The sequence below is a fragment of the Panicum virgatum genome, chromosome 5N, assembly GCF_016808335.1.
Source record: "Panicum virgatum strain AP13 chromosome 5N, P.virgatum_v5, whole genome shotgun sequence".
Classification (NCBI taxonomy): domain Eukaryota; kingdom Viridiplantae; phylum Streptophyta; class Magnoliopsida; order Poales; family Poaceae; genus Panicum; species Panicum virgatum.
The window spans coordinates 4,318,227-4,330,015 of record NC_053149.1 but is presented as its reverse complement, the minus strand read 5'-3'; the positions used below and the strand labels follow the sequence as shown (position 1 = coordinate 4,330,015).

General features: G+C 45.6%; 1 protein-coding gene across 1 annotated transcript; it reads left to right on the top strand.

The window, feature by feature from the left end:
* The first annotated feature begins 4,036 nt into the window (after positions 1-4,036).
* On the top strand, positions 4,037-10,494 carry LOC120675563 (mitochondrial-processing peptidase subunit alpha-like). The gene is made up of 13 exons (XM_039956760.1): positions 4,037-4,203; positions 5,198-5,443; positions 5,537-5,833; positions 5,917-6,084; positions 6,177-6,344; positions 6,443-6,523; positions 6,645-6,711; positions 8,181-8,275; positions 8,529-8,601; positions 8,679-8,749; positions 9,143-9,192; positions 9,866-9,978; positions 10,061-10,494. Exons 1-13 carry the CDS (start codon positions 4,168-4,170, stop codon positions 10,111-10,113), a joined length of 1,518 nt encoding a protein of 505 aa, XP_039812694.1. The 5' UTR covers positions 4,037-4,167; the 3' UTR covers positions 10,114-10,494.
* The last annotated feature ends 1,295 nt before the right edge of the window (positions 10,495-11,789 follow it).

Below are 11,789 nucleotides of genomic sequence, written 5' to 3'. Positions count from 1 at the left end.
ACTGGCATGGAATCGAATGGTTCTGAAAAATTCATGACAATCGTTCAGATGCGTCAAGCTTAAATACTAAAAGCACAGAAATAATGGGCTAGAAACTGAAAACCCCTAGCAGAAGATAAAATGAAGTGCGTTATCTAATTTCCAGATTCCATTCATCCAAAATGCGCACATAGTTTTAAGCAGTCAATTGAAATTACTTTTGCAGATGGTTGGACCTAAGTTTGCCAAACATTATTTTTGCCTATCTTATTACCAAAGTTGCAGCAAAGAAAATAGAAGCCACGAGCAAGATTGTCAGAGAGAATCTCACCACATCTCCTTGTCCACATGACATGAGTCTGGATGATATATAAAAAAAAAAGGTTGGACGGGTATATGTGGCTAGAAGCCAAATACAGAAATACTGGTGCTGTGGGCAAATTCCGCTTCAAGCAGATACCCTTTTGCTTTAATGCTAACCTCAAATTCAATCCAAGCTGAACAAGGCACAAATCGAAATCAACTAAGTCCGTCCAGCTGGGGCCCAGGTGCCACTTGCCCAACATCGTTCTGCAATCCCTGTGGCTCCCATTGCTGTCATGGAGACCCCAGACACCAGAGCAGAGCATGGCCCTGAACAGTGAACACAGTAGCAGAGCTGGTGCCCCCGGTCCCACTTGCAGAGGGTCACGAGGTGGGCCCAACCTGCTCGGACTGGCAGTACTACATGCCTAGGTAAGTAGGCTCGCTTGTCCCCGCGTGGGCGCGCGACCGCGACGGCGACCGCGGCGGCTTCGTCGTCGGCGTCCGAGAAGCGCGAAAAGGCAAGCAGGTTCGGTTGTTCAACTACACCTGGACACCGGCAGCTCCCAGTCCCGGCCTCCGGGTCGCTGGTCTTCTTCCCTTCCGCCTCACTCCATCCAAGGGGGGCAAAAAGGGAAGGAAAGAAAGACCCAGCTGCCCCCGCCTGCCCCCAATCCAATCCAACCGATCTCTCGACCAGTCCACCTCCCCGTGTGTTGCATAGTGCCTCTCACGGCCAAATCAGGCCATTATGACCTGATAACCCCTGCCAATGCCGACACGACATCTCGCAGGACGACGCCCCCCGGGGCCGCGAGGAGAATTAACTCCCGTCTACTCTCGCGTGGCATTTCTGCGGAGGAGATCAAGATCGATCCACGCATCGTCGTCATCATCTGGCAAGTTAATTTAATGGCGCCGGGCCTCATTGTCAGCACTCAGCACAGTGATATAGCAGTGGCTGGGCTCACTAATGCTGCCACCAATGGCTAATCATGTTTGACTAATGCACACCAGAACAATGCAAAATCAACACGAGTTGTTTGGAAGGAGAGGAGAGGTCTGTCTGTGTACAGGTGTACGTACATGTACACTTGGACTCTTGGAGTCGCCGTTCTGGCCAACCGACGGATCTGTCGCAACCTCACCATAATTGCGATCGCGCTTGCTTGGTAGGCGCGCAAACGCTGATGCTGAAGTCGCAGCAAATACGTATCCTAATACTAGTACCAACGGATGGAGTATGGTAAATATTTTATTTTTCTTTCAGACTAAAGGGATGGAGTTCCCTGCTTAACTGAAACCAACAACTAAAAAGGCCAATAATGCAGTACTGAAGTGTGGAGTATTATTAATTAGTGCAATCTATTATGTGTTTGACTAATCAGTAATTTATCAATCAGCAGAAGAGAAGTAACGAGTACCTGGAGGGAGCCTGGGATACTGGATTCATCATCTCTCCGGGTTGGACTCCACGGATTGATGGATGCAGCCGCACTCCCACGTAAGACTTGAACATCCATCTTTCTGAAAACCGACCGTTCACCTGAATACGCAGTAGACGTCTGGCGGTGTGTTATTCAACGGTTTGCCGTAGATATCTTCTTCGCGCAATGCCACCTGTGCGCATATAGTGATGTAGCGAAAGTCAGGTCGCATTATCGATCTCAACACATTCTGTGACAATATATAGGCACCTAATGAGGGTGAAAGGAAGATGAAAACAGCCATCAGCTCCAGGAATTAAGTGTTAGCGCGTCGCAGTTTTTACAGTTGATCGACAGGCTAACCTGCATGCCACGCGAAGATGACAGCGGATGCAGGCGGGATGCCAAGGTCATATATAAAACCATGCGTGCTGCTCGCACCTGCTGTGGTCATGCTCAGCAGAGAGTACAGGTCCCCTCCCATGCGCCATGAGGACTTTTAAACATCATCAAGCACAAGCTTCAGGCACATGCTTCCCTTGATTTATTTTAAGTGTATGCCTATTGGACAAAAAGGGGAGCAGCAATCATTAGCTGATCACACTGCAACAGCTACTGCTTTATCGAAAGAAGCAACATTACATGAGGAAATGCATGAGGCATAAGCGACTGAGAAAACAGAGATAATTTACCAATGCCACCCCTTGTCTTTCTTAAACAATTGGATTTCACTGGGTGTGCTGTTTTGCAGACAACATTATGCCCTACTTCAGAATATTGTATTTCTTAGTTCTAAAAGGGGAATATGAAAGGTTTGTTCAAGCTATGGGATATGTCCAACCACTTCAGAACTGGGTGTGCTAGGTCTCTTGAAGCTATTTTAACGCTCAGACAAAACAGGGGTGTAGGAAAGGTTTGTTCATGGAGCCAACAGCTAATTGAAGATCACTGGACCTTGTACTCCATTACTGTTAGAAAAAGAGTGAACAACTCATGAAAGCTCAAAGCGAAATGACCAGCTATCTATTTTGCCCCACAAGCTAACCAACAAGTGGCACAGTTTGGTGGCATTTTGTCAGATTTATAATGTAATGATAAAAGTTCTGTTTGGACTCACCAATTGACCATTGGCAGGGGATATTCTTTATTGACTATGGAAGTAACATCAATAGACTAGCTAACTAGTAACCTGTAGCTGCCTTTACATTCCTACATCACAACCACAAACACTGAATTGTAAGTTCAGTAAAACCGTATCATCTTTAGCTAGAGAGGACTATCATGCATTAGATCATGTACAGTCGCATGCCTGATCTGTGCCTTCCACCAGATACGATATTGTGATCTCCGATCAAAGCACTAATAAGTAATAACTGCTAATGGAGGAACGATCCAAATGGCTAACGACACTGTACCTACGCTCACAACGACCAATCACCTGCATATACCAACCCTATTCATGCACCAAAGTCGTGTCCAAAATCCAAACCTCGATTTGTCCATGCCATGGCAACTTGGCCCATATCATCATGTTGATGTCCAACACAAACAGATACAGCCCAACAAGCAGCATGGACCATCTGACAGCCTTGTGCGAGACAGATCTTCAGGGACCAAAAGAAAAAAAAATGCAAGCCACCTGCAATGCTGCAACTACTATTTATGAATTGACATCTGCATTTCATCGAGCAGGTGATCGAAGCTATACGCATGCCTAGCGTGATGATTTTCAACCCATTGTCATTACTCGGTAGCTGAATGAGAACGGCCCCGGAAGTCGATCTCCACGTCTCTACAATGGAGAGCAACCTACTGCGCTGATGGAACAATCTCACCAAACACAACGGAAAATGCAACGAAATTAACGAGATAACAAGTCGCAGCAAATCGATAGACTGAGAGCGGAGTCACAAAAGCAGGCTACGGAATCCCTAATCAGCAATCGATCAAACAACTAACCTGCTCGAACTTTGAAGCCAGGCCCGGGGGACTGCGGGCCCATTGCGCACCTCAATCTACTCCCGGCGGCGATCGACACCGGTAACCTCCCGCTCGCGGAGTGAGCCTCCACCATCCTCGCTGCACGCCGTGACCCGACCCTCGCGTCGCCACCGTCGCCGAGGACGTTGGAGCCGAGCCACCTCGCGGCGCCGTTGGCCGCCTCGCCCCCATCTCGTCGTTGCCATGGTGGCCAACAGCGATGGACCGTCGGCCCAACAGAACTAACAGAGTTGGGCCTAGTAAACCCACGACGTTTCGAGGCCCAAACGGAGTGGGCCGACCACACACGCGGCCTCTCTCGATATGTTGTTGCTTCAAGAGCATTTTCCGATTCGTCGCCGTCCACTTGTCTCAGCAGCCATCTCCTCCCTTCCGCATCTCCGCCCCCAGCCATCCTCCCCCTCCACGCCGCCGGTGACGACTCCGTCGAGCCACTCCGCAGCAGGCGCCGGCGACCATGCACCGCGCCGTATCGGGCCTCAGCGCCCTCAAGGTTAGCCGGCCCCGCCTGGAACCCTATCTATTCTTACCTCACCTCCTTCCATTTCCGGTAGATCTGGGCGCGCTCCGCGCTGCGATTCGCCCGATCCGCGACGCTGTCGATTGTGGTCGCGTTGCGAGGTTGCGGATCCTTACTGGGCACCCGTCAGTGGCGCGAGCACGCGCGGACTTGATGCGTGAGCGTGGGAGTTGAGGGCATTTCTGGCGCTGCATGTGAGGATCGTTGTTTGAATGTTTGCCCCTGTCCTGTTGAGTTGGGAACGTATTGCTTTGAGATGCGATGATGAATGCTCTGGAGATTGTTTGTAGAATCGATATGTGAACGTGTAGGACAAGTGAACCCTGTGCTTCTGGCATGAAAGCTTTGTGTAGAATGAGTTTGGATCGATGCAGGTTAATTGCTATCTCCTTGTCGCAAATTCGTGAAAGAAGCGGTTATGCTAGTTGTTTGATACCTGAAATATAATGTTAGTGACTTAATGTATTATACATGAACTCTTTAAATCCATCCCAGAGTTCGTTCCCATTTTAATACTTCCTTTCTGTTTTACACTGGCCCTTTTTTATGTGTTTAGGTTGCATCAAGTGAAGTATAAGATTTCGAAAAACCTAGTTAGGCCTCTTGTGATTCAGTCTTTATGAGTTTTTTTTTCTTGTGCTGACTGAATAAGAAGTTATCCCTCTCAAACAACAGTGTTTACTTCACATGACCGTATGTTCACGCTTTATCTGTTCAGTACATTTGCTTCAAACTCTTTGAATATAGAACCACATTGTTTAATGAGATAACCTTTTCTATGTGAGGATATATAAAACTTCATCATCCAGATTCGAATATTTCTCCGCACTAAAGGCTTTTACTGTAATAACTAATAATTGACAAAACAAAGAGATATGTTGATTTTCTTGGAGTGAATTTAAAGTGGACAGATTAGCTTTAGGCCTTTGACCACTGAACTCAATCTTTGTTGTTTTTTTTATTGCAGCGGCATAGGGCAGATGCTCAAATGATGAATATTGCAATTAGGTCTGCCAGCACAAGTGTTGCACAGAGCTCATCAGGCGGCTTCTGGACTTGGTTGACTGGTGCACGGTCAAATGCATTACCTCCTCCAGATTTCGCGCTTCCAGGAGTGACTATTCCTCCTCCTCTACCTGACCTCGTGGAGCCTGGCAAGACAAAAATCACAACACTTTCGAATGGTGTAAAAATAGCCTCTGAGACATCTGCAGTATGTGCTCTTTATTTTCATATATGGCTACTTGTTTCATCCATGTCCTCGTCGGCAACTGGTGATAATGGTTGCTTTCTATTTCCTATCCAGGGATCATCTTGTTCTGTTGGAGTTTATATTGATTGTGGTTCTGTATATGAGGCACCTGAGACAACAGGTGTCAGTCAGCTGTTGAAGACAATGGCCTTTGCAACCACTACCAACAGGAGTGAATTGCGCGTTGTGCGTGAAATTGAGGCGATAGGTGGCAGTGCCAAAGCATCTGCAAGCCGTGAGATGATGAGCTACACTTATGGAGCGCTGAAAACATACATGCCTGAAATGGTTGAGGTGCTTGTTGACTGTGTACGCAATCCTGCTTTTCTTGATTGGGAGGTTAAGGAGCAGGTATTTCATCTTCTATCTTCTCCCTCCACTTCTGTCAATTGGATTAATAGATTATGTTCTTTGCTAACTTGTTTCCTTTGTAGATTTTGAGGCTCAAGGCAGAGCTTGCAAAAGCATCAAGTAACCCTGAAAATTTCCTTTTGGAGGCTCTTCATTCTACTGGCTATTCTGGTGCTTTGGCAAACCCTCTGATTGCATCAGAATCTTCGATTAGCAGATTGAGTACAGATGTCCTGGAACAGTTTATATTTGTAAGATTCATCTCCAAATTTTGTTTAGCATTCTTTACGTGCAGGTATCCTTATTGACGTGCTATCTGGTCTTTTTATTGCTTGGGTATCAGGAGAACTACACTGCTCCCCGAATTGTTCTAGCTGCATCAGGTGTTGATCATGATGAATTGGTATCTATTGCTGAACCGCTTCTGTCTGACATTCCCAGTGTAACTGGAACCACAAGGCCGAAGTCTACTTATGTTGGCGGCGAATATAGACGAACTGCAGATTCATCGGTAGGCATTTTGATTTTGTCCACATATCAAGTGATTTATGCAACGTCTTTCATCACTTAAATTATTTATTCTTACATTTTTGTTTCCTTTCAAAATAGAACACAGATGTCGCGTTGGCATTTGAGGTCCCTGGTGGTTGGCTCAAAGAAAAAGATTTTGCCACTGTATCAGTTCTTCAGGTTCAGTAGACAATTTGTTGAGAGATTCTGAGATTCACAATTTTACCGAACAAGACAGATTTGAATTTTCTAGAACATTCTGGTTTGACTCATCAAGAGCTCTTTAATTTTTTTTTTTCAGACACTTCTGGGTGGTGGTGGCACGTTTTCTTGGGGAAGGCAGGGAAAGGGATTGCATTCACGTCTAAGTAAGTAGAACATATGTTTATGTTTTGACCCTCTAGGATGCATGTCAGATAACATATACTTCATTTTGAGTAAATATAGGTCTTTTGGAGAGGTTGATAGGTGATGTAAACAATACTATTACAGGACTGAACTTAATCATTTTCTGGCTGATAATTCAAGTAGGATTTGTTCCCAGGCTGTATACCTCCCTCCCTCGGTTTGGATATTCTTTGTCAAGATATTATAGGGCAAAGCAACCTAAATTGTTAAATATCTAGTTCACCTTCTTCTATCATTTCCTTTAAGATAAGATTGTCATTATAATGGGAAGCATTGTAAAATAATATCATGAATCCAGATAGTCATAATCTATGTATTTGGCCTTTCTTATATACACATTTGATTGAATGATATGCCCATGGTTTTAAAGGCGTCGCCTAGGCGACGCCTAGGCGTCCGGGCGCTGCAGGTTGCTGGGCGTCCAAGCCGCCTAGCTATCCTCGCGTATGGCGTCCGCCTTCCCCTGTTTGGCGTCTGTTTGGCGTCGGCGGGACGCCAACCACCCTTTGGCAGACGCTCTGCTCGCGAGATGGAGAGGTTGCTGCCCGCCAGCCCCCAAAATCGTTCCCGCGCGTGGAAGGGAGGGTTCCCGCACAGTACTTCCCGCCTGTCCGCTGCCGCGCAGGAAGAATCGGAGAGGGATAGAGATTAGGCGGAAGATTGGGACGAGAAATAGGGAGCCAGAGAGGAAAGGGATCTGGCCGACGAAGCTTCTCACCGGCGCATCCTTGGGCGCCGGCAGCTCTACGCCTCCGCCTCCCTCCCTTCCAGCCGCCGGCGCATCCGCATCCCACCAGCTGCTCTTCGCCTCCATCTCCCTCCCATCCAGCCGCCAGCACGTCAGATCTGGCCGTCTCTGCATGTCCTCCTCCGGCTCTGCGCCTCTGCGTGTCTCCCTCTCTCTCTCTCTCTCTCTCTCTCTCTCTCTCTCTCTCTCTCTCTCTCTCTCTCTCTCTCTCTCTCTCTCTCTCTCTCTCTCTCTCTCTCTCTCTCTCCCCTGCCTGGCCTCCTCTTTATGCTGTGCTTGCATATAAAACAGAGCATGGGTCTGCTACTGCACTTTGGTTTGTCCATTTGCTGCTATGCTTTGTCCCCTTTGGCCCTTTGTTTATTAGCTGGTAGTAATTAGTAAGATCGCTGATTAGGATATTAGCTGCTCAGTTTTTATGCTAATTGATCTTTTTTATATGGTATTTGCTTAGTTTATATGCTGATTGCTATGTTTTAAGAACCAAAATAAATAACTAATTAGGATATTACTTTATATTCAGTTTATATTCTGAATTTTGTGTATGTTTGTATAGCGTCGCCTCGCCTATCACCTAGTTCGCCTAGGCGTCCGGGCGGGGGTCGCTCGCCTAGCCTTGCCTTACCGCCTTAAGAACCATGGATATGCCTGAATTTGATGTATTCTTTATGGCTTGTGCAGATCACCTTGTAACTGAATTCGACCAAATCAAGTCAATCTCTGCTTTCAAGGATGTTCACAGTAACACTGGCATCTTTGGAATTCATACATCCACTGTAAGTATTATTATATTCACTTGCACAAGCTAATTAGTTAGTGACACGCAATGCTACTGTTTATGTAACTATCATTTACCTGTTCAATGTGAATCACCAGTTGGAAATGGTTGCAATTGTATCTGTATTTTATCCTTTTGACCTTTTGTATCCGGTGACTTAAATCATGCTCACATTAAACACTCAGTCACATTTGAGGAGTTAAAACAGTTTATATTAGTATGGTCCATAATGAAAGTGTTGTCATAATCAGGATGCATCATTTGTTCCTAAAGCTATTGACCTGGCAGCCAGAGAGCTCACTTCCCTTGCAACTCCTGGACAAGGTATCCTACCTATCCTATCTTGGTTCCTGCTTCCATATTACTTACTTGCCTGAAACTTCAATTTCTTCTTATTGCAGTTGACCAAAGCCAACTGGATCGTGCTAAAGCCTCAGCTAAATCTGCAATATTAGTGAACCTTGAATCAAAGGTGCATACAAAACTACAAATGCTATACATTTGAGTTAATTTACCAAAACCACAACTATCCATGCGTAACTATCAATGAACTACAGATTTTGAGATCAATTTCGCATACTTACAACTACTTGTGCCCTTAGTTTCACAAACCTAAAACATTTGGACCTACATGCCAGCCACACAAGACCACATGTAGGTTCACACATAACTTGTGCAGCTGATATATGGGCCTACGGCAATTGCTCTATATCTGTGAAAGAGAAGGAACGAGTAGTTGTAATTCAGTTGATTCCAAGATGTGTTGCTCCTTGATAGTTAGGCATGAACATTTGTAGTTTTGTGATATCAACTCTACAATTCTGCAACTGCACTGATGATTCACTCTAATAGTTCAAACTTACAGGCATCACTAACAGAAGACATGGGGCGACAAGTACTGGCATTTGGTGAAAGGTACTGTGTTGTATTGTAACTGTTGCTGTGATAAAACCATATACTTCCGATACATATGATTATTCCCTTCAAGGTCATGACAGAATACTGCTATGATATAGCTTCAGAGAAAGGCATAAATCAAATGATTGATTCCAATATTTTAGAAACTAAGTTCTGGGATATTCAGATGTCCTGTGCAACTTTTATCTCGAACCTGCCTTGTTGTAGGACTAAAGTGTAATTCTAAAACTATATTAGATGCCATGGAGCATTCAGAGCTTACTCTTTTAAGTTTGAGTTAGCTCTTATTGTGGAAGGTGAGGAGGCATTGCCCATTGAGTGTACTTGGTTTATATTAGTGACTAGAGGCAAACAGGTGTTTGTACATGGTAAATCTTTTAGATTGAATTCTGCGGTACTAGGCTTCTAGCTGAAACTATGTAGAGTACCGGTAGTAACTGAGAGAATGATTCTTTTAAAGACCTGTAATGAGTTCTCCTAGCGCATAGTCATAAACTTGCATTGAAGTTTTAGAAGATAACAAACTCTACATGCATGACCAGTTAAGCTTGTGTAAATCGCTGTGCATAGTCAGTTAAAATAAATTGAATCATTAATGATTTCCTATTATCTTATCTCTGTATCATACTTCCACTGGTCCACCTAATCTTGGCTTCATAAAACCTCTCAGGAAACCTGTTGAGCACCTTCTCAAGGCTGTTGATGGTGTTACTCTGAAAGACGTAACAACAGTTGCTGAAAAGATCATTTCATCACCGCTGACAATGGCATCCCATGGAAACGGTGAGTTTATTTCCAAATGACTAACCTGTACAAAGTGCAACATCAACTGCAGTTTTCTGATTCCATCGCTTGCATTGTGCAGTTCTGAATATGCCAACTTACGAGTCGGTCAGTGGCAAGTTCAGCTCGAAATGAGTACATGGGCGTTTCTATTTCTCTGTCTGGACAAGTTTAACAGCCCGTATTTTCCACACCTAGGCCATTATTCTCGGTCAAAGTTTCATCAGAAAAATAAGGAACCTCATACAATTTTGTTCGTTAAATCTTTGCTCACTTTGCAATTACTTGTTCCCCTCCACTTCTTTTTGCGGAAACATTCGTCCACTTGGTGGTTATTGCTGGTGATAGGCCAGTCATGTGTTTGTAAATTTAACTGATACCGGGGCTACTCTTTCGTTTACAAGGCCCAAAGAGTGTACAAAATACCATTGTCTGGTCCTAAAATCTTTGACAAGAAAGTCGAAGCACATGAATAATGATTCTACTGGGCTGTGAAATTTTGCAAGGTCCGTGTTCTGAACAGGTTCTATTGTAGCCCGACTCCTATATCTGGCTGTTTATTCACATATTTTCTGTCTGTTAATCGGAGTCATGGAAATAAGGCGCACAGAAGATTAATCGAATCAACGGATTTAGTTTCGAACACTGTACTTTTCAGTGGTGAGTATCTCTAGGATGTAGTATGGGCACCGCACGAAAGAGGCTGCTGGACTCTGCTGCCTCTGCCTTGCTTACAGAAGCTGAAGCTCTGCGAGATGGTCTTCGGTTAATTCCTCAGGGAACACTGGAGCGGGTGATAGTTGAGGCAGATTCTCAGGAGGTGGTGTCTCTTTGGCGAACACGCGGAGAGGACAGGTCTGAGCTAACTGCAATCTTCTCTGATGTTTAGGATCTTTCGGCAACGCTTACATCTTTTGAGCTTGTTCATGTGAGGAGATCGGCAAACTATGCTGCTCATTTATGCGCTAGAAATGGATGTAATTCTAGTTCAGCTTTAGTTTGGGTTGAGCAACCCCCTAGCTTCTTGCAGCACTGCCTGCTAAATGATTGTAATGATGCTGCTTAATCAATGAGCAAGTTATGTTCCCAAAAAAAAAAGGAGGCTGCTGGTAAAAAGTTTCATGGGAATGAGGCAGGCGGTAAAAGATTTATAGAAGGGACGGCACCCTTCCCTGACTCGAGGGAGCGGTCACGGTCACGATCCGGTGGCCCATGGAATGGGAGCCGCCAGTCTCCAGATGGCGACACCATTGGCGTGCCTCTTGTTTTCCCGAGTCGCCGTTTCTGACCCGGAGGTCGGGGACGGCGGGAAGGGGCGGCGGACGCTGGGAAGCAACGTCGGAGGAAGGAAACGACGCGGTGGTCCTGGCGGATGTGCTGGTCTTTGTTGGCTCCTGGCCTCCAGCTAGGCAGGGCCATTGACCCATTGTGGGCGGGTGCACGGGTGGTTGGCGCCTGCGTCGGCGTCGCCTGCTGCCTCTATACTGCCTGCCGGAGAACGGGAGAGGCGCCGGCGTTTTTCCGCGGCGCCAAGAGCCTGCCCATGGTTTTCACTTTTTCAGCCGTCGCAGCTCGCGATCGCTTCATGTCCCTCTCTTTGGACGCCAAGGGTCAAGGTATCACAGCTTCACGAGCCTGCTGATAGCGGCTCAAGCTTATCACTATTCGGTATTTATAATCATAAACCGTTTTTTTACAGTATAAAATGTAAAAAATAGAGTTTAAAGGTCTAATTTTCTATTGACCTCCCTCTTCAACAAAAAAAAACTATTGACGGCCATCCTGAATAGACTTATGCCAGCCGGTTAGCA